The sequence below is a fragment of the Trachurus trachurus genome (assembly GCF_905171665.1).
Source record: "Trachurus trachurus genome assembly, chromosome: 22".
Classification (NCBI taxonomy): Eukaryota; Metazoa; Chordata; class Actinopteri; order Carangiformes; family Carangidae; genus Trachurus; species Trachurus trachurus.
The window spans coordinates 1,690,939-1,713,178 of record NC_139907.1 but is presented as its reverse complement, the minus strand read 5'-3'; the positions used below and the strand labels follow the sequence as shown (position 1 = coordinate 1,713,178).

General features: G+C 40.6%; 1 protein-coding gene across 1 annotated transcript; it reads right to left on the bottom strand.

Moving 5' to 3' along the window:
• Nucleotides 1-2,853: 2,853 nt before the first annotated feature.
• On the bottom strand, nucleotides 2,854-4,050 carry LOC311005902 (nuclear factor 7, brain-like; the record flags this gene model as incomplete). Its single annotated transcript, XM_083998508.1, has 1 exon — nucleotides 2,854-4,050. The coding sequence occupies one exon, from the start codon at nucleotides 4,048-4,050 to the stop codon at nucleotides 2,854-2,856; it is 1,197 nt and encodes a 398-aa protein (XP_083854634.1).
• Nucleotides 4,051-22,240: the final 18,190 nt, after the last annotated feature.

Below are 22,240 nucleotides of genomic sequence, written 5' to 3'. Positions count from 1 at the left end.
ATTTTTAAACATCAGATGAACAAAACAAAAAATGACATGAACTTTTCCCTATACATTCTATGCACATAAGGTTATACACCCATCTGTACACATTAATTTGTATATAAATCAACACACTATACTCACCACAAACACATCAGTGAGGAAGTTGAACAAGAAGAACCCACAGAGGGCTATTTTGAAGCCAATCCAGGAAGGCTCATGTCACCACGGTCAACCAAGTCCAGAGAAGGCAAAGGTATTGCTTTTCAATAAAAAAATATATTTACGGTAGTCTGAATTAATTAAAGAAATCTTGCCGGGTTCGACAGCCGCCATTGGGGCTCGCTGTTTTGCTAACCCTCCTCCTGGCTGTGTGCGTTTGTTTTCAACCAAGCCTTTTCTATAATCAATCAGTGGATCGATGGATTATCACATATACACTGCAGGAATTATTATTATTCTGTTGTTGTAATTCCCATCTCTGATCGATAGACGGTGGTATTCTGCTTTCATTCTCCATATTCGACCTTTAATGACTCAGCGATATCCCATGATGCCGAGCGGCAGCGATGAGAAAACATGTTTGTTTTGTAGGAAGCTGGTGTGAATGAAGAACGGCCTCATTTACTGTGTGGACGACACGTGTGTGTGTGTGTGTGTGTGTGTTTGTGTGTGTGTGTGTGTGTTTAATGTTGTGTGTTTTGTGATTGTTTACTCACCTCTGCTCATACACACACACACACACACACACACACTAAGACACACACACAGACACACACAACACGGGCAAGTGGGCACAGAGGAGGATAATCAGAGCAAACACAAAGACGCTGGCAAGAACAAAAACATGTAGCATCACACGCAAACATGCTGCAATATGTAAACAATGTGTGTGTGTGTGTGTGTGTGTGTGTGTGTGTGTGTGTGTGTGTGTGTGTGACCATCAGTCCACGGCCCAACACACACAATAATAGCGCCCGCTGGGACAAAGGCAAGTCTACAGTTGCTAGCTGTAAATTGACCTGTGTGTGTGTGTGTCCATGTGTGTCTATGTGTGTGTGTGTGTGTGTGTGTGTGTGTATGTGTGTGTGTTAATAACAGTTATCTTTCCCAAAGGCCCTTATCATTTCACACTCACACACACATGCACACGCACACACACACACACACACACACCCATTCATCCAGAGTAACGCAGCAGCAGTAGTAATTAGAGCGCTCACTTGTCCCGGGGTCAGTGAAGCAGACAGACAGAGTTGTGTTCACTGTCGCCGTAGTAAATAAAACGTCTGATCGCAGCCGAGCTCAGAGACGTTCAAGGAAACAGACGACGACAACCTGTCACCGTGGTAACGGGTTTAGAGTTTACTGTAAACTACGGTGGCTGACAAGGAAAAACATAGAAACACAACAAAAGATAATGATAAATACACACATTTATTATGTATACATGGACTGAATTCCTCTAAGACATGTATAAACACGTTCATATAATAAAAGTGGCATCAATTTCAAATAAAATTGTATACCAAAAAAAATAGTCCTTCACGGCAAATTTGTGAAAATGTGCCATTAATTTGCAATAAACCGTGACAAAATAATTGCACATGTACAAAAAGAAAAATCAACGTAATGTGTAAAACAAAAATCTATTACAAGTTTGAACCATTTCATATGTTGATATTAAAAGAGAGAGATCTGTTGTTTTAATACAGCTGCATTTATGAGTTAAAGTGAGACACTACAGGTGAATAGCATTTTTGCAATTTTTTTTTATTGCAAATTTGTAAAATTTTATGTTTAAATAATGAGGCTATATCTAATTAAATATTTGCTAATTTGCATACATTTCGAGAGCAGAAATCTGAACAATGGATAAAGCCAATTTCAAGATTACTGTTTTCTTTTGCTGACATGTTAGAGTCAGAAGTTTTTACAGAGGGGATTTTGGATATCTCTTTTTGTCAGCCCTAAAACAATCTAATTTGTTTTAGGGCTTTGCATTTGTAAATCAGAATTTGTAAATCTGTTTTGTAGGAATAAAATGTTGTATAAATAATAGTGTGAATGATATATCAAGAAACCCCTCTGTAAAAAGCTTCAGAATATAGAAAGGGATCAAACTGGAAGGTTTGGTGTCTGTAAGTGCTGCTGAAGTGGAAGCAAAATAGGTCAAAATTGATCAGTGCATGAAAAAACAGTGTGTTTGACTGTAGTGTCCCCGCCTTAAACAAGTATCATCATCGTTAAAAAATCATCATACAGCGGTGGGCCTGAAGACTCAATTCACTACAGCTCCAGAGAACACATAAAGACACAAACATGTTAGAAATTCAGAAAACAACTCAACACAACCCAAGTGTTTCCAGGGGAGAAAATATAGTGACCGACCAGGCTAATGGCTAATGCTAAGCTAACGGTACATGTGATCAATAACATGTGAATTATGTGATATTGACGTTCTAATAAAACAAATTCAGCCTCCTGACACCTCACCTTACAGTGTGTGTGTGTTTAATTGCGGCAGCTCTCCTTAGTGCACGTCTGCAGGTTGTTGTTTAATTGGAGCTGGAGGTTCAGCTCGTTAACTCTGCTCTCATCTGCCTCCCAAACAAACCTCACACCAATTACTACTACTGCTCCTTCACCCTCTCTCTCTCTCTCCATCCATCTCTTCTTATCAGGTTTTTTTTTTAATTGAAATGTGCTTCACTGCCACGACCATAATGAAGTTTTTCCAAAGCAACTGCTACAGCGTCTTCTCTTTGATTCCATCATGATTTATCACAAAATATAAATAAGAACCAGTGAGGAGTCAAAGAGAAATAAAAACTGTTTGTAATAATGAGGCAGCAGGAGGACAGGTGCAGTTTAACTCTGCTCCACTATCACTGACACATTCATTGGTAACAGCTTCAATGGGTGAATATCACCAATATCAATATATGGAAACATCTTCTGAGTGAAAGTGTGTGTGAAGGTGTGTATGTGTGTGTTAGTATCAGGATCAGAGAACGACAGTTTTCCTCTGCTGAAGTCCAGATTGACTCTGATCCTCTGGAACTTCTTCTGCACTGGGAGAACAACGCCTGTGGCTGATGGTGAATGTTCTGAGTATTCACCTTCATTGAACCATATTCCCCATAATCCAGACAGTATCTTCTCTCCCTTCCTTTGCACAGACTCTTCTAACACACCCAGTATCCACTGTGTATTGTCTCCAACCTCGACATCCCAGCTGTGAGTCCCTGAGTTAAAACCCTCAGAGCCCAGAACAGACCAGAAGGTAGAACTATACCTCTCTGGATTGTCAGGAAGCTGCTGTTCTTCTCCTTCTCTCACACTGGTCAGATCTTCAGACAGGATGAGTTTGGGATGAGCAGTGTTTGGGTCCAGAACCACAGGACTGTAGGAGACCATGTCCCTCATGCTGTTCCAGATGTTGAAGGCCAGGTTGCCCAGGTGTTTGGCCTGGTCTATCAGAGCTCCTGAGTCCAGCTGTGGATCCTCCAGCAGGGGGCGCTGCTGGACTCTTTCCACTGCAGCCTTGTAGTTGAGCAGGAGTGAGATACCGTCAGCTCTCAGCTCGTCCTCTGTGGCTCTGACTGTGTGTGAAAGAGCTGCTATCTCTCTGCTCAGAGCCTCCATCTTCTCCTTCATCCTCTGACCCTTCTGCTCCTCTTCCTCCCTCAGTGCAGCCATCCTGGCCTCCTCTTCCTCTTCTAGAAACTGGTGAAGCTTCTTAAACTGCTCCTTAATCCGCCTCTTTGTGTGTCGGGCCTGGACCTTAATGTATTTTGCTGTTTGATCACACTTCACTTGAACTTCTTTAGAACTTTTTAACTTCTTCTTTAGGGACTCCAGAGTTTCCTTAAGTTCCTTCTTGAGTTGTGAAGCAGCTTCATCGATGGGTCTGATTCTGTGGTTGTTGTGTTTTTTGGAATCTCTGCAGATGAGACACACTGGCTGCTGATGGTCCAGACAGAAGAGTTTGAGTTTCTCAGAATGCAGACTGCAGAGAGCCTCTGAAGATCTCAGCTGTAACAAAGTTTCCGGGTTTGTCAACATGAGATTAGGTGGTTCTTCGATTGAACATCTTCTCTTACAAACTGGACAGAGTTGATCTTGTTTCTGTCTCCACCATCTCTTCACGCAGTCTTTACAGAAGCTGTGGCTGCAGGTCAGAACAACAGGATTTCTGAAGACTCCCTTACAGACCGGACAGCAGTGATCCTCCTCTGGTCTGGAAGCCATTTAGTCTGTGAGTGAAGCTGAAAACACAGCAGACAGTAAGTAGAGTCAGTCATGGCTCCCCTCCTTCTTCTACTGACTTGACTGAAGTTTACTGTGACTCTGAGTCCAGGTTTTAGTCAAACTCACCTTCAGTGTGTGGAGTGTCAGCAGGTTGAAGCAGCAGTGTTGTAGCTGGACTCACTCAGAGGAAGCTGTTAGTCTGGTCTGAAGCTGAATCTGATCGTCTCTTCTTCAGTCTGCGTCTCTGGGACTGACGAAGTCCAATAAAGTGGTTATTCTGGGTTCGTCCTAAGTGTTAATAACTAACCTGGTTTATCTGGTGAGAGGCGGAGCTTAAGTTCCACAGTTCAGTTCATTAGTTTCTGGTTCAAATCAGTAAGTTGGTTTTTCACTTCATATGTGTGAAAACCTTAAAACACTTAAACTTTTACTAAGCTTCACACATGAGGAAAATTTTGAGCAGCTTTTGACCACAAAAATGTGAGTAAGTTGGACCAAGAAGAAAAATGAGCAAACAAAAACAACTGTGTTACTGAACACTGTGGAGCTATGGCCTTAATGATAAGAATATAAACTTGATTAGCTTATAAAACAAAGCTCAAAGTTTGTAAAGATCTACAATCATTTACACGCTGCTTGTGACTGTACTCAGGCTTTACCTTTGACTTAAGGCTCTAAACTGGGCAAATAAAAAGTTATTGCAAGGGAGGTGGCTGGGTGGGTGCAGAACAGCGCAGTCTCCACCCAGAACTCAGAGTTGCATTGCAGAAGGAGAGCCCTGGGAAATGGCACAGGTTTTGTGATTTGGGCTAAAAACTTCATAGTGACAATTTAAAGACGACAGAGAATGCTTTAAAATAACTAAAAAGGATGGTTGGAGGGGGGACTTTAATGGGTTTGTTGTCATGCTGTTCCATTTCATCTGTCTTGCAATAACCCTGTAGACTTTCAATGAACTTCATAAACTGCTTCTCAGTTGTTATGCAGTTGGGCCAGCCTCTGTTTATTGCAGTACAATGTGGCCAGTCATGGATCCAGTGGACACCATCTCCATCCTAGACCACTATGCAAGACCTTCCCAGGACAGAGCCCCTGGGAAGAAACATAGGGATCCCCATAGGAATCCCCAACTCTGCACTGCCTCAGTCCATGGTTTCTGGTAGTAAGCAAGTTCCCAGTGTCCTTTCTGGTGTCTTGTCTGTGCCAACTCCGTTTTTACCCAGTTCCCCAGTATCCACTCACCCCGTGTCAACCTCTTTTTTCTGTGTCCAGTCAGTGGTTTGTCCAGCTACAGTCTCCTGTGTCCAGTTGGCAAGGTCTCTGGTCTCCTCTGCAGACTCCACGTCCCTGGCCGAAACATCACTTAGTCCAGCATCTGGACCTGAGCAACTATCCTGGGAAACAAGCCTACCCAATGTCCCATGTCACCATCCCACTCGGGTTGTCCACTTGTTCCAGCAGTCCAACCCACCTCAGTTTCTGATCTTCAGTTGGAACACCTCCGACACTGTTCCACCTCAGTCCCTGACTTCCATTGGGCAGCCCAGTCCACTTAACTCTCTGATCTCCAGTAGGCATCCCACCCCCTTCTAGTTCCTGATCCCCAGTTGGCCATCCTGTTTCAATTTTGATGAAGGTCCGTGATCCCCAACCATTGGTCCACCTCTGTCATCGGTCCACCAGAATCTCTGATCTCCATCCCCATTCCGTGCCTTCAGAGGGGGTTTGCCAGCAATGTCGCCTTCCAAGCCTCCTCCTGTGTCCAGTCAGCAGGGTCTCTGGCCCCCTTTCCTGAGTCCAAGTCCATGGCTGGCATCAAGGGTCCTGGGTGACTATCCTGTCCCATCTCCCAAGTCGCTATCCCAGACAGGCCCTTCACCTATTCCAGCAGTCTGACCCACCTCAGTTCCTGATCTCCATTTGGTGGACCACCTTGGACATTGGTCCAGTTTAGTCCCTGACCTCAATGGGTCAGCATGGTCTACCGCAGTCTCTGATCCCCAGTCAGCATCCTGCCCCCTCCAATTCATGATTCCCAGTTGGCGGTCCACTTCCAACATTGGTAGTCTCTAATCTCCAGTCATTGGTCCACCTCGCTACTCCTGGTCTCCAGTCACCTCCCTCCCGTTCTTGACCTTCAGTTGGCAATCCGTTTGGGGCGTTGTCCTCCAGCCCTGCAATAGGAAGGGCCTTGCCAACGACATTGCTCACCAGCCTGGCCACCCAACCGGCCTCCAATATCTCAGTGCCTGTGCACTTCCTTCTTCCTAGGGTTAGGGTTACTTTGTTTCCCTACTTGCCACATCCATCATCACCCTGACCAGCCCTCAAGCTCTGCCGTGCCATCGAGGAGTTCCCTGTCTGACATCTCCTCCGTGCCCATTTCCACTAATGTGAATCTCCTCTGTCAAAGTAGTTTTGGCCTCGCTTCAGTGTTGCCTGCCAAGTGAAACACCTCCGTGAGTGCTACTGGTCTGACCTCACCTGCTGATTCAACGATTCCCCCATCTGTCCATGACCTTCTGTAGGCCTGATTCACTTGGGTTTGTTTGCCCCGCTTCCTACCCTCCTGCTGCTGACTCTGTTCTGCCCTCGACGACCGACCCAGCCAGCCCCCTACATACCGTCATCCCTGAACTTTAAGCCCATCAGTCACAGACTCCACACAAACTCTGACTGTTAGCAACCACCCGAACCCTACCTGTAGGCTACCCACCTGTTTCCTGTCAACTACAGTGTCTGAATATGTCAGTCAATAAAAAAGATAGCTTGCCTTTTTGTAGTTATATTGATATTTTGACTTATTGTTTTGTTTTTCTTTAATTGCACAGTTGCTCTTTACAGTATTTACTCTGCCAGTAAAACTCAATATTATACAGATTAATAATTACTGTCAGTGTGGCGCAGGTTGAGTTAAGACAGCTCCTCATGGACAAAAACTCTTTCCGTTTTGGTTTGTCCATTTGGTGCTTGCCGTAGCCAGCTGGCTGGCCTGTCCGGCATCACCCCGGAGCAGGTCAGGTAGTGACGCCGACTCTCAGGCTCCACAGCCTCACATCCATGGAGTTTTGTGTGTGTGTGTGTGTGGTGCATTCAGTTGCAGTCTGATCTTCATATGAATAAACAGGCGTCATGTGACTTTAGAGCGTTGACTCAAACATGTTTAGTGAGACGTTGAGTTTGAGGCGTTGCAGAAGAAAATCTGAAAACTGTTTGCAGACTAATGACATCCAGCGTGTACGCACACGGACTCACTCTAATTGTTTTCTTTACCATCCTGTGTGTATGTGTGTGTGTGTGTGTGTGTGTGTCTTCAGTGCCCTGTGAGAGAAGGTGTTTGCAGCAGCTCCCGGTAGACTCCACACATACAGCTACTGAAGCCTTGTTAGAGCTTATAATGAGCCATAAAAGTGCTCAGCTGTATCTAACATGCATGTGAATATCACCTGTCTACACACACACACACACACACACACACACACACACACACACACACACACACACACACACACACACACACACACACACACAGCACTCTCCCACAGGAACAAATAAAGCCATATTGTCCCTGGTCTGATTGCTGTGATAATTAATGTAGCATACGACAAGAAAAACACACTGAGACCAATTATACAGGAGCGATGGAAAGAAGAGCGAGAGGGAGAGAGTTGAAAATACGAACATTAAAAAAAAGAACACTATAGATTTTTAAAGCAAAAGTGTTCGTCAAGTGAAATCAATAAAAACAAAAAAGAGTAGATCACAATCTTTTCACGTAATGTCAACCAAACCACCTGACCTGTGTGATGTCACTGACCAACACATATTTAAATAGACGCGTAAGTCTTTGGATTTTAGATCAATATCAATATTTAAAATTCATACATTCATATATCCATCCTAAAGCCTGTCACTATATTGCATGAATAATATTGTTATTATCCAACAGTCGTTCACTTGTATTTCCTATTTTAAAGCAACAATTCTCTTTGCTTTTCATTGTTTGTTGTGTTTTCTGCATCAATCTGCTTCCCGTTTTCGTCGGCTCAGTGGGATCTGGTCATGTGTGTGTGATGTGTGGCCAGGTGTGTTAATCTGGACACAGATGGTTTTTTGATGTAAAATAAAAACATTATCTGTGTGGATGCAGTTCGGTTTGATCGTGAGTCATGAGGTTGTACCTGAACGTCTCACAAGGTAAAACCTCAGCTCTGTGTATGGACATGTTTAGGTGACAGAGGTTAGTGTTCACTTCACTTTTATTTTCACTAAAGTCTCTCTTTCTCTCTGTCTCTCCATTGGTTACAGTGAGACTGCAGGAGTGACGTCCAGGTGTAATTAAAAGCAGCAGAGCCACTTTCACCTCACAGCCTGGAAACATGTGGCAACTTGTTAATTTACCTCCCCCTCCTCCTCCTCCCTCCCCCCTCCATCTCCCTGTGGAGAGCAGACAGATGGACTGAGAGTCACCTGAGAGGAGGAGGAGGAGGAGGAGGCACCTTATTAAGACATGGTTTAGTTTTCCATCAATGCATGAGCAGATATGATATTATCTATCTATCTATCTATCTATCTATCTATCTATCTATCTATCTATCTATCTATCTATCTATCTATCTATCTATCTATCTATCTATCTATCTATCTATCTATCTATCTATCTATCTATCTATCTATCTATCTATCTATCTATCTATCGCCATCAATGTTTTGTCTCTTATATTCTTCTTACATACTGTGTGTTCCACATTATTAAGTAAACGCCTAAAAGCCTAAAATAAAAGTCCTTAGGTAAATCTCAAAAATCCCTCAGGACAATTTCATATACTGACATTTAAAGTCCTGTTCATGCAAACATATTTGTTTACATTATCAATGTGTGTATGAATACCGATCCTAAACCCTGTCAGTTAATGTATGTGAATAATATTATATCAATAGTTCTATAATTAATATTATTCAAAGTCACTTTCTCAGAATGTGGAGATGACACGTTCAAATTAATAAGAAAAACACACAAAACTACCTATATTTATATGTATCTCATTTTAATTAACTTGTGACATTTTAATATATTATGTTAAAACAGAAATAGTTTTATAACCATTATTATAAGTTATAATTTAGAATGTAATTAGAGACGTGTGTATGTGTTTTTAATATCTGTGACACCATCAGTCTTTACATAGGATAATATATGTCTTATATTACCTTTCTGTATGAGTCTGTACTACACTGTATAGACATAATGATTATTTAAATTTAGTAATGAGGAACTTTTCTAAACCTTTGTTACAAAGTTCAACACTTTGAACAAGAAATTACAGTGTTTTGTTGTCAATAAAAGTCATGGAACAAATTAAGTAAATTTCGAAGTTTTGAGAAACAAGAGGAGAAAATATAGGAGTATATAACATGGGAATTAGCGTTGCCCTCTTATATGATTGTGGCGAAATAAAAGCAGCGAGACAAAGGTAGAAGTGCTGGAGAAAATCTAAAGTCTCAAAGAAATTATAACTTCCCACCTCCTACTGCAGAGGTCAAAGGTCAGAGGTCGCAGCGCATTCCTGTGAACTGCCGCTGATCACGGACGACGAAACGTTACAGAACATTTGTTTCCCGTTCTTCTGTGTAGAACACGTACGTTCTGTGAATTAGTCTATTTAAATGTTCATTATCAACGGCAGCAGTGCTGTGCGTCTTCCAGGGGTTAACTCACGGGTTAAATACATTTCACTGAGCCCATTAACAAGCGCAGTGTTACTGCTCCAGCTAAATATTAGGCGTCACTCATATAGTTATTGATTCAAAGTTTAATTTCCCCTTCAATTATGATACATCTGTTTTTTAAATGAAACACGACCTGTCACAGTTAAATATCAGAGTGGTATGAAAAATAAGGTATGAAATAATTACCTTGTGCTATTTTTACTTTGGTTTCTATGACAACAAGAGAATCAATTTAAATTATCTGAATTGAAAAAAAAGAAGACGAAGAAGAAGAAAACGACTTCTTAATGCAGACGTTGATAAAAAAAAAAACGTTTAAATGGGTATTACGTGACACAAACATAAAGGTAAAAGCCTTTAATAAAAGCTCATGACACATGGAATCATCTGTTGTTAAAGTTGCTTTAGCAGATTGAAAACTATATAACTACTGTATGTATGATATGAAGAAGATTTCACTCTTAAACATTTATTCTTTACATCTTTTTCTTGATGCCGACCTCACTGTCACAATTACAGTTATTTTAGTTTTTTTGCCCTTAGCATGAACTTCCCGGTCTCCCACTGCATTGTGGGAACAAAAGTAAACACAGGTCAGAGATCAGAGACGCAGCAGTGAGTGATGTATTCCAGAAAATGTAGAGTCACGTGTCGTCTGCATAGAGGCGGACATGGTGAATCTCAAACAAAAAGAGAAAAGTAAAGGACCCAGTGTCGAGCCCTGTGGGACACCACACAATCACCCTCTGATATTTCCTGTTTGTCCTGACAAACAAGGTATGGATAAACTTAGTCTGGAGTTAAGCCTGTGAATATTCTCATTCATCCAGGTCATATGTAGTTATCTCAAGGAAATTTCAATTGAACGCAACTGGACTTGGTTATTTGTCTTAGAAGACGTTTACCACATAACAGCTAACCCCAGACTCAGAGGGGAATAGCACTAGCGTATCATAACAAAATAGCTTGGACACTATTTTGTGTAATTAGGGTTAGGGTGGTCAACATGCTAATAAATAGTTCCCACTAAATTCAATTTGTGAAAACTGAATTGAAATGTTTAACTTTTTTGACTCGGAAAATCACCGTATTTTGATAATGATCCAAATATTGGTGAAATGAACGAGTTTTGCGGCAGATAATGTTATAGAGATAGATAGTTTAGATAGTGTAATTTAGAGGCTGCATTCTGCTGCCCTGTAGACTAGCATTATATGGATATACGCGACTCTCGGCTGGATCAAATTTCGTTGCAAGGACACCAAAGTTATCTGGGGGAGTAAATGATCGTATTTTACGTTAGAAATAAGGTCCAGATGGTAAAAAAACAGCAATTCCTCTTTAATGCTTCACTAACAGTATTGGCCCTTCTTATCTTTCTTAATATTGATTGGTAACTTTCTTAGTTTAATTGAAACATTCGTCACTTCTTATATTTCTGTATCTGTGTGTCCTTTATTATTGTTGTTACGCCTACTGTTGATGTTGTTGGTAGTTATTTGTATCTTGTACCTTGTTAATGCTGTTGTTGTAAGGTTTGTTTATATGTCTTAGCCTTTTTGTTTCTACACACCGACAAACGCTCAGATGTTTGATTACCTCTGAACATATCAAATATAAAGCAGTGACATTACAAACCCACGTGTGTCAGTGTTTGTGCTGCGACATGTTTATATGTTGGTGATTTCCTCTGTTTATTTATGCAAAATATACATTTATTTACATGCGTGCAGTATTTCTTTTAATTGACACGCATATGAAGCTGTGATCCAACAACCAGCAGTGTGTATGTGAGAGTATGAGCATGTTAGCTTAACTGTCAAAACTCACTCTAATCTTCTCTGACCTCTGCACACACAAACTCTGTGTACATGAGCTCCCCTTGTTGCCGAGGCAACGGCAGTGTTAGTGGATGGTGGCTGAACATGTTTAACCACGGTGTCTCATCACTGTGTGTTTCATTTTTGTTTTGTTTTTAATGTTTCCATTTTTACAGTGACTGGTGTTTAACATGCAGTTCCACTGATGGCCACTAGTGGTCACTTCTACACATTGTATCTCCTCCTGTTTCTAAATATCTATTCTAAAATCCATATAACTACATATATCAAAATGTATATGATGATTTTTTGTTTGACTTTATATATATATGAACGTTTATTAAAACTAAACATTTGTAAAAACTAAAAAATTCTTCATTTACAAAACATAAGGTTTTTAAATAGTGACAGACTGTTGGATGTTTGAATGCATGTAGCCTACAGTATTTATGTAATAGATAATTTATATCAGTATATATATATAAGAGACATGTGTGCCAATATATTAAATTCTTTCAACTTGTAATATAAAGTCATCACACATACTTTTTTCTTTCTACATGTACATGTTATATCTCAAAATTCAATTCAATTATGTCAATGTGTCGGGTTTATTAGATTGTGTTAGCCTCAACTGCTAATCCATAGTGTGTCTGCAGGTGTGTTTATGAACTTTACTGAATGAGAAAAACAACATATTATTCTATCTTTCATTAATTACTGATTGATTAATTGACTTCATTGAGCACCTCAGTGGAAATTAGTTTTCCGCTCTTCTCATATTGAGTACAATAAATAGGCTAAATGCATATGAATTATAAAAGACACTATTAATATCAAACATACAGTATAGCCTACAATAGTGCAAATGAAAAAGCAGCAGCAGATACAGCTTGGTAGCTAGCTTTGAAGGAGAGTGACATCATCTTTCTTAAACACGCCCACTAAACTCTGATTGGCTGACAGCAGGTGAAACAATTGTGACCAACATAGTGAACAGGTCCTGTAACATTAATATGCTGTTTCATAATATGTGTTTTACAGTTTGTTTTTCTGTCTGTATTTTATTGAAATCAGTTTGATTAACGAGCGTATTTCTTTTTTTTTTACAGTGTATTCTGTAGTAGCCTATATTTGACAGTTTGTTTTACAGTGTGTGTGTGTGTGTGTGTGTGTGTGTGTGTGTGTTGGATTTGTTGAATCTCTCTCTCTCGCTCCGTGTCAGTAGTTATTATAAATACACTGACATGTTGGCTGGTTAATTAAGGTGTATAATTCTTGTTGTTCAGTGCCGTCACATAAAGAGAGATGATAATAGACTGTGTGTGTGTGTAAGTGTGTGTGTAAGTGTGTGTAAGTGTGTGTGTGTTGGGTAATAATTGGATGAAGGTTGGTGCTGTGTAATAATTGGACGTCTGAACTACAAACACAGTGACAGCGGCGGCGGCGGGTGCAGCGCAGCCCGTGGGCTCGGTTGTTTGTTGTAAAAGTAAAAGGGAACAAACAGCGGCGGTGTTTACTCCGACTGACTGTAAACACACCAAATAAACGACGAAGGAGGACGACAACACGGAGACAAACAACACACAGCTTCCCTCCTCTGCCTCCGACCGCCGCCGATCTGCCGGAGCAAACATTTGTAACCCTGTTTGTTCATGTTATATATATTTATATCTATACATGTGTAGCCTATGTGATGTGTGTTCATGTGCTGCGAAAACAAACCTGTAATTAAACTGGAAAACAATCTAGCCTGTGGAAAAACACAGTTGCCTAATAAACAAATATACAGTAGCTACTCCTATACATTTGTAACATTTTGTAATAAAAACAAATTATACACAAAAAAAAACACACCTGCTTCTACATTATAATTATATTTCCATATCATTATTCCAATCTATAATAACATTTACTTCAATATTCATTTCTTAGTTTAAAGCAGAAGTAAGCGATCCGGTCGTTTTGGCTAATGCTGCGTTCCAGGCAGGCTTTTGAAACCGTAAATTACAGCTTCAAGTCACGACTTACGACTTTGTAGCGTTCCAGGCAACCCACTCGTGTTTCTCCGACCTGTTTTACCTGTGAAAGTCACTATAACGGCCACTCGCAACTTCTGACCCGTGAACTCGTACCAGATCAAACTGGTACGACTTCACAGGTCGGAAAAACACGAGTTACGAGTTGCCTTGAACGCACCATAACAGTCCTCGTCCCTACGTCACCACATTCAGGCGCATCCCTTGGCTGCACACACAGAGAGGACCGCCCCTTTATGCCGTTCTCTCTCCTCATTGGATAAAGGTTGTAGGATACAAGAAATGTTTTCTCCTGGGCTCAGAGCAGAGCAGAGTGACTGACAGACCCGTGTTTCAGACCAAACACTCTATGTAAGTGATTGCTGTCGGAAGATATAACTATTTAAGACTTATATTAACACAAAAATATCACTCACTTCTGCTTTAAATAAATAATATAATACATAGTAATTATAGTACAATACATATATTATTTCAAATACGTTCCTTTGAATTAAATATTTTTAAAATCTTATTTAAATAAGGAGAATTTTATATAAATGTATATAACGTTTATGTAATTGACATTTTGCGTTTTATTTCCTAAATTTGTACCTGGATCATTTTTTTCTGCTTTAACATAATTTTTCATATGAATAAGTAATTTTGATTTTAATGAACCGAACCTCACTGTGACTGATTTTACATATGATTAAATATGTAAATGACACTACAATAATAATAATTATATATATATATATATATGAAAATGAAAATGAATATGGTTTCTAAAAGATTTTAATGTTTTTAACTAAAGTAGAATTTACTGTAAATGTAAATACAGAGATGTGTCACATTGATCGAAACACAGACGCTCAGCCTGTGGTTCATTCACTGTTCTCTGCTGCCATCTACAGGCCACTGCTGCTACTACACACACACACACACACACACAGAGAGGGAGAGAGAGAGAGTGTTTTGTTTAGTCCTGTGTTCAAGCAGAGGGAGCGAGGAGTCATTTATGTTATATTATGAATATAACAGATTTTTTATTTCTACCAGTGACAAACACTAATATTAAGCTATAACAGTTACATGCATGTTATATGAATATACAGTGAAGTAACATTTATTCATATACATTTAAATATATAAACATGTCTATTAGCCTACATAAATATAAATATAGATCATTGCTAATGTATATTAAATTTATGGTCACATTTCAATGAAAAACATCTTATAATTCAAAATTTGATTAATTATTTAAACAACTTCATTTAAAAAAAATCAGAGGTTGTTCACTGACTCTTGACAATGAAATATGTGTAATATATTTTATCATATTTTCAATTTATATTTAAGGATATAAACATGTTTATATTATACAAATATAAATCAATGCTAATGTACATTATGAAAATCATTTATAGTATTCTAGCTTTAAATAACTGAACAAAAACTCAAAAATTAGAATAACTATATCATGTAAACTTATTGGAAACATTCAATTTCATGATTTTTGTGTAATTTTTTTCTATTTCTAAATAATTGTTGTTTTTATTCAATATTCCTAAGCATATATGTTCTTTGATTACTTGAATTAAAGGGTCGTTCCACCACTTTTACACTCAAGCAGAACTGCAAATTGTTAATTACCTTGGTTTAGGTGTTACCCTTTAAATGCATCTTGGGAGATGTATTCTTTGTCTCTGCTGCTGCTGCATCGTTATAATTAAATCAGTTTAAATCTTTGTGTAGGAGGCGGCGGCGGCAGCAGCAGCAGGTCTGGTAGCTGCTGATGCTGCTGCTGCCTTCAGGTGCAAACAGTGACACAATGTTTAATTTGAATCCCTGTGTCTGTGTGATTGAAAGTGTCAAGCCTCTGAGGTCTGCACATTAATTTTAACCACGACCACGCGTGGGAATAATCTTTACCAACCCGTCACGACTCGACAACACTACTCCTGCCACCGCCGTCTATATGTCGGCGTCGCCGGGGGAGACGAGATGAGGCGTGTTGGCTGGAGGCAGAAGTCGTTTCGTTTGTGTGGCGCCTCCGTTGACACCATCAGCAGCTCTGTCACGTTATTGTTCTGACAGGAAAACACAGATCTGCCTTTTTAATGCTCATATGTAAAGTAACATCGACATAGATACCTACAGTAGCCTATATAAACATGTATATATTATATATTATATGTGTGTGCAGGGCCGTTGTATAGGGGAGAAAGGTGATGATAACTCTAGGGGCCCAGCGCCCAGTGGGGCCCATAAAAAACCCCAGTAGTCTAATCTTTGTATGACTGATTTATTCTGCGTAAGACCCTGACTAATACTCATAGTACACTGTAAAAACTCAACATCTTTCCAAGAATATTTGTCTTATTTCTTGTCCAAATGTCTCATTTCTGGTCAAAACTAATCTCTTTCCACTTAAAATAAGACTCATTAGCTAAAAATTAACTTGTTTTTAGATAATTTTCACTTAAAGGGACAACGAGGAGTTTCTATTCGGTTATAAAAAAGTCTCACATTAATGTGGATGAATCTATGTTACCCACACTTGTTAATGGCTCCATTTTCGCTAAATATATCGTTCTGTCTCTATCGTTATTTTGTTATTATTAGTGGTGGCGGAAATGCTGGGCGAGCCGACCAGTGTTTCCTTCGTGGCGAGTTATGAGAATAACGCCGCAGAATCGCCGTTTATGGTCGGAACTACGATGGTATGTGAACCTCTTTGAACCTCTGACTTTAATTTTTGATGAATGAAAACATGAGTCTGTCTTGCGCCGGTCAAAGAAATGTACGGTGTGCGCGGAGGCTCATAAATGTAGCGTGAAAACGCTTCGCTTTTCCAAAACTCCTCGTTGTCCCTTTAAATTCACAATAAATAGAAAAATCTGCCAGTGAAAGTAGGTTTTTTGTGCTTGTAATAAGGAAGAAAAACTTGCTCCACTATCAGATTTTTTCTACTTATTCCAAGTGAAAATCTGCTTGAAAGAAGTAAAAAGTGTCTAAAAACAAGCTGCTTTTAATATGATGAGTCTTATTTTAAGTAGAATGAGATTTGTTTTGACTAGAAATGACATTTTGACTAGAAATAAGACAAATATTCTTGGTAAGATACTTGAGTTTTTGCAGTGTAATGCTGCATTAGCATCAAAACAAAGAAGGCTAAATAAAAAACGATAATACATACGTAGTCTAAGAAAAAAAAAAGGGAAAGTTAGGGGGAGGGGCCCACTTTAGTATTCTTTAAGGGGGCCCAGAATTCCTAGCAACGGCCCTGTGTGTGTGTGTGTGTGTGTGTGTGTGTGTGTGTGTGTGTGTGTGTGTGTGTGTGTGTGTGTGTGTGTAGACTTCTTTTGTTGCAGATGTCTGGTTTCCACTTGTCATTGAATGTGTCATCCATATGATTATGTGCCTTTCTCCATACGGTCGAAGGTGTCATGTCAGGTGGGAATTGAACTGGCGGTACCTGGAGGTACAGATCTGATTAAAGGCGTCGTCACCGTGTCATACCTATGATTATATCTGCTGTCAGCGTGTGTGTGTGTGTGTGTGTGTGTGTGTGTGTGTGTGTGTGTGTGACAGGTCAGTGAATACCACAGGGAGGCTCTGCAGTAATGTGACTAATACATTGTGCATCTCAGAGCAGTGGAGCTTGACAACATTAATAATAGCTTCATCAGACTGGAGACAAATTACCTGCCTCGGTGTCGCAGCCCTCGGGAGGCTTCGCACCTCGCGCACAACCCGGTACGACGTACGTCCACCTGAGACTTAACGACACGGAAACATCGGAACATCTTAAATACAAGAAAAAAAAAAGAAAATCAAAGATAAAGGAAAAAAGTCGAGCACGTGCAAGTCGACGACGTTTGCACTGCAGTCAGTTCAGTTCATGGAGGAGCAGCCGCCGCACGGTTAGTAACGTCTGTGGAGTTTTTGATCGAGTACGGTGTAACTAGAGTACGGTGGCCCTGAAGGGTCAAACCACTGCAGCTCCAGAAAAACACACACAAACATGCTACACACTCAGAAAACAAGTTCATCAGACAGCAAACAGTTCATATGATCAATAACATTTAAACCGTTGACGTATTTAGGTTTGTCACGATACCAGAGCTTCAGAACTGTACTTTTCAGACTATAAGCCGCTACTTTTTTCGTGTCCCAGCTCTCGTCTCTCCACACCGAGACACAAACGCGCTCCGTAACCCGTAATCTTTAGTTTATGATGGTTAAGACTACACAAACACACACGCTGTAACATCGTATATGTTATGTATCCTTATCCACCGCTCCATTTATTGATTTTTTGTTGTAAACAAATGCACATGGAGGAGAGGAGCGAAACCAAAACAGAGGAAAAGCGAACAGACTTGCACAGTTCCCTACTGTCTTTCTGTGTAAATATCTCCTGTTACAACACGAAAACCAGTGGCTTATATTCAGGTGCACTCAATAGTCCGAAAATTACGGGAGTCATTACCAATACCAATACATTTCCATGATCTCGATACTTTTCCGATACCACAATTATTAAAAACAAAAAAAAACAAAAACAGAACACATGTGCTTCTAAATTCAACTGTTTCACCTCAAACTGTCTTGTGTTTGAGCTCCAGTGAGCTTCAACAACTTCTCAGGCAGAGAAGAGTTAAAATGGTAAATATGGCTCAACACAAACAGAAAGTCATGTAGTCGTTACTTTGGTCTGTCAAGTAATTCATTCACATTCAGGCTGTTTTCATACAGACTGGTGCAAAAATTATACATTGTCTCATTTTTCAGCTCGTACGTTTTTCTTATTCTCTCGTATAAACCTTCATGGATGTATTACTGTACTGTATGGTCCGAATGCTGCACCGCTGTCAGAGCGTCATGTGAAAAATGGAGCGGCTCGAGGTCTGGACGCGTTCACATAAACTGACCAAGAGCTCGACTGTAGTGAAACTGGTTCACACACCAACAACTGCACTTGCGAGGTCTCCTCATCAGGATCTCCTCTCCTCCTTCTTCACTTCCCTCTGTGACCTTTGACCTTTCTTCTCTCGCCACTTTATTAAGAAGCTGTCACCCTGCAGCTCGCCTCTGTCACGGCCGCCGCGCCCCCGCCTCCCCCGCACCACACCGACATGACAAGTCTGTTATTATTATTTGTATTATTATCGTCATTGTTATCATTATTATTATTATTATTATTACCCAGCAGCCCCAGGGGTCGTTTCCCTGTGACAGTAAAACATGTTCAGATTCACATGTGGACGTAGTTGAAGAGAAACTGTCCATACAGTATAAAGGTAGATGTTTGTGTTAAAGCTCCTTCAAAATAAAGGTAGATGTTTGTGTTAAAGCTCCTTCAAAATAAAGGTAGATGTTTGTGTTAAAGCTCCATACAGTATAAAGGTAGATGTTTGTGTTAAAGCTCCATACAGTATAAAGGTAGATGTTTGTGTTAAAGCTCCATACGGTATAAAGGTAGATGTCCATGTGTAGTGTGATTATAAAGCAGCTCTAGGTTCTATATTAATACTGTGAAAGTATCAAAGCCTCAGTCCACAAAGAAATGCACACAGCCTGTATTCAGAAACTGAGCCTTAAAACCAGCCGTCAGGACTTCCTGTCACTTTGTGATGTCACAACTAAGCCCCGCCCCCTCACCACCTGGACCCACCATCCAACAACAACTTGCAGGATTTGGTTTCTCTGAGTGTTTTATTCTGAAATCTGCTCTATTTTTTTTTATTGGATCACTTTAGTAAACAGTCAGCCAATCAGAAGAGAGACTCAGAGCCTCATACTCTCTTCTGATTGGCTGACACCGACCTGTTGTTACTAAAGCTGGTTACTAGAGATGTTTTTTTTTTGTTTTTTTTAGATCTTTCTCATGGATCAACCCTTCAAAATAAAAGTCAGGAGAAGAAGAAGAACAAAATATGAAGCTTTGTAAAACTTCCTTTATTTAAACAGAGGCTAAAACTACTAGCAAAACCGCTGTTGCCTAGCGACCTTGACAACTCTTTCTTTCACAAAAAAAAAAAACACGAGGTTTTCGCTGTAGCCTACGTCTGCTGAGTTGAACCACATTTACAGTAGCCTAACCACATGATCACCCGGGTGAAACAATGAATCTTGGGTAAATGTAGAGGAGGACGACGCCTTGGAAACTACGGTGGCCTGGTGGGTCAAACACAGCAGCGTCTCAAACTTCACACTCAGTTGTTCCTGTTTTAAAAACGTCTGAACGGATGAATGGATGGATGGATGGATGGATGGATGGATGGATGGATGGATGGATGGGTGGATGGGTGGATGGATGGAGCTCGGCGTGCCGCTGTGCCCCGCTCTGAACCCTCCTTTGTACCAAATTAGGGAGAGCGTGAAAAGACAGAGAGAGAGAAAGTGGCTGCTCTCTCCTTCTGCTTCTTGTTGTGCGGTTTAATTTCCCCCAGCGCCGGTGCTTCAGCCGAAATCTAATTTGAGTGAAAAATGGCAATCCAGCTGTTCGGTTGACAGAGCCCAACCAAAACATGGTTTTCTTTCAGCGCAAAAACACGCGGCGGCCATCTTCATCTGCACATCAATGGCTGCTGAGCGGAGGCTGAGCGCCGCGCAGGGTAGTAATTACAGCGCTTCTGCCATGTGTGTGCGTGCACGTGTTTGTGTGTTAGTGTGCATGTGTGTGTGTGTGTGTGTTAATGTGTGTGTGTGTGTGTGTATGTGTGTGTGTGTGTGTGTGATGCGTTCGGGGTAATTTGCAGACCTGCTCCTCCTCTTTCTCTCGATGACGAGCGAACGAACACAGACACAGAATGAAGGTATTGACGCTGCCATGATTGCGAAGAGAGGGAGTGTTATCTCTCTCTTTCTCTCTCTGTCTCTCTCTCTCCTCGTTTTGCTTTGTGTCATCAGGCAGGATGAGATGAACCGGGAGTTAAATACCCCCCCCCACCCCTCACCCCCCTCCCTCCCTCCCCCACTTCTCCTCCTCCCTCCTTCCCCAAATCTATTATGCAAACAGAAGTGGTTAATTGTCCACATATTTTGCATGCAGCGGGTAAATGAATTATACAAGGGGCTCCGTCGCCTAGCAACTGCCCAGGGTGAGAGAGAGGAGGGGGGGTAAGGGGGCGGAGGGTGAGGGGTGAGGAGGGGGAGGAGCGAGGGAGGTGATTGGAGGGTAAGGCGGGGATGACATGACATCAAGTTGTCACAAAGACAAAAGGTGAGAAGAGGAAGTCAGAAACTACACCTGTGTGTGTGTGTGTGTGTGTGTGTGTGTGTGTGTGTGTGTGTGTGTGTGTGTGTGTGTGTGTGTGTGTGTGTGTGTGTGTGTGTGTGTGTGTGTGTGTGTGTGTGTGTGCTGAGCGGAATGGGTAAAGTTAAAGGGATAGTTCAACATGTTGGCCAATTGGCCCATTGCCATAATCCCTATAGTCATGGCAGTAGGTTCGTTACCTTTAATTGTTGTTGCAAGCTATTTTTAGAACGGCAGAGCAGAGCCGTGAGCTGCTCAGAGCTACGCTACGGAGGCTCATTATGGGATTTCTTGGTTTCCCTCATCATCAAACTCATCAAATACACAATCCAACAACTCCACAACGCTCTGGTGGACAAGTTGTGAGCTGCACATTCACCAAGCTATGAGATAATAACACAACGTTACCACACAGAGTTGTTTTAGAGGGAAATTCATGCAAAACCACTGATGCACGTTGCCTTCAGGGACAGTTTTTCATCAAGTCTCTGCATTTACCTCTAAAACAACTCTATGTTGTCACAACTTGTCCACCAGAGCATGTTGGAGTTGTTGGATTGTGTATTTGTTGAGTTTGATGAGGGAAACCAAGAAATCCCATGAGCCTCTGTAGCGTAGCTCTGAGCAGCTCACGGCTCTGCTCCGCCGTTCTAAAAATAGCTTCCACCGACAATTAAAGGTAACGAACCTACTGCTACAGTATGACTATAGGGATTATGGCAATGGGCCGATTTGCCAATATGTTGAACTAGCCCTTTAAAGCAAATGATTTTTGAGATAGATTTTTAAAAAAGAATGAGACGTCTGCTGTTCAAATGGTGACTGTGAGATGATTTATTTATTTGTATAATGTTGTAGGCTACAATAAGTTTACACACATGTTCCCTAAAAGATCATATTTTTAAATTTTACAGTCTTATAGTTCATATTTTTTCATTGACGACGTTGATAATCTTTAGATTATTATAGTTTTTTTAATATAATTCTCCATACATAAGAGTAAAGTGATTTAGATGACATGATTACAACAACAGAGTAAATATTAAACCATCCAAGTTATATTCATAGTGACACAAACATCTGGTAGATGATTCATATGATCAGTAATCTTTGATAGACATTTTTACACATGCTGATATTTTCCACATCCATAATATAATCCACAT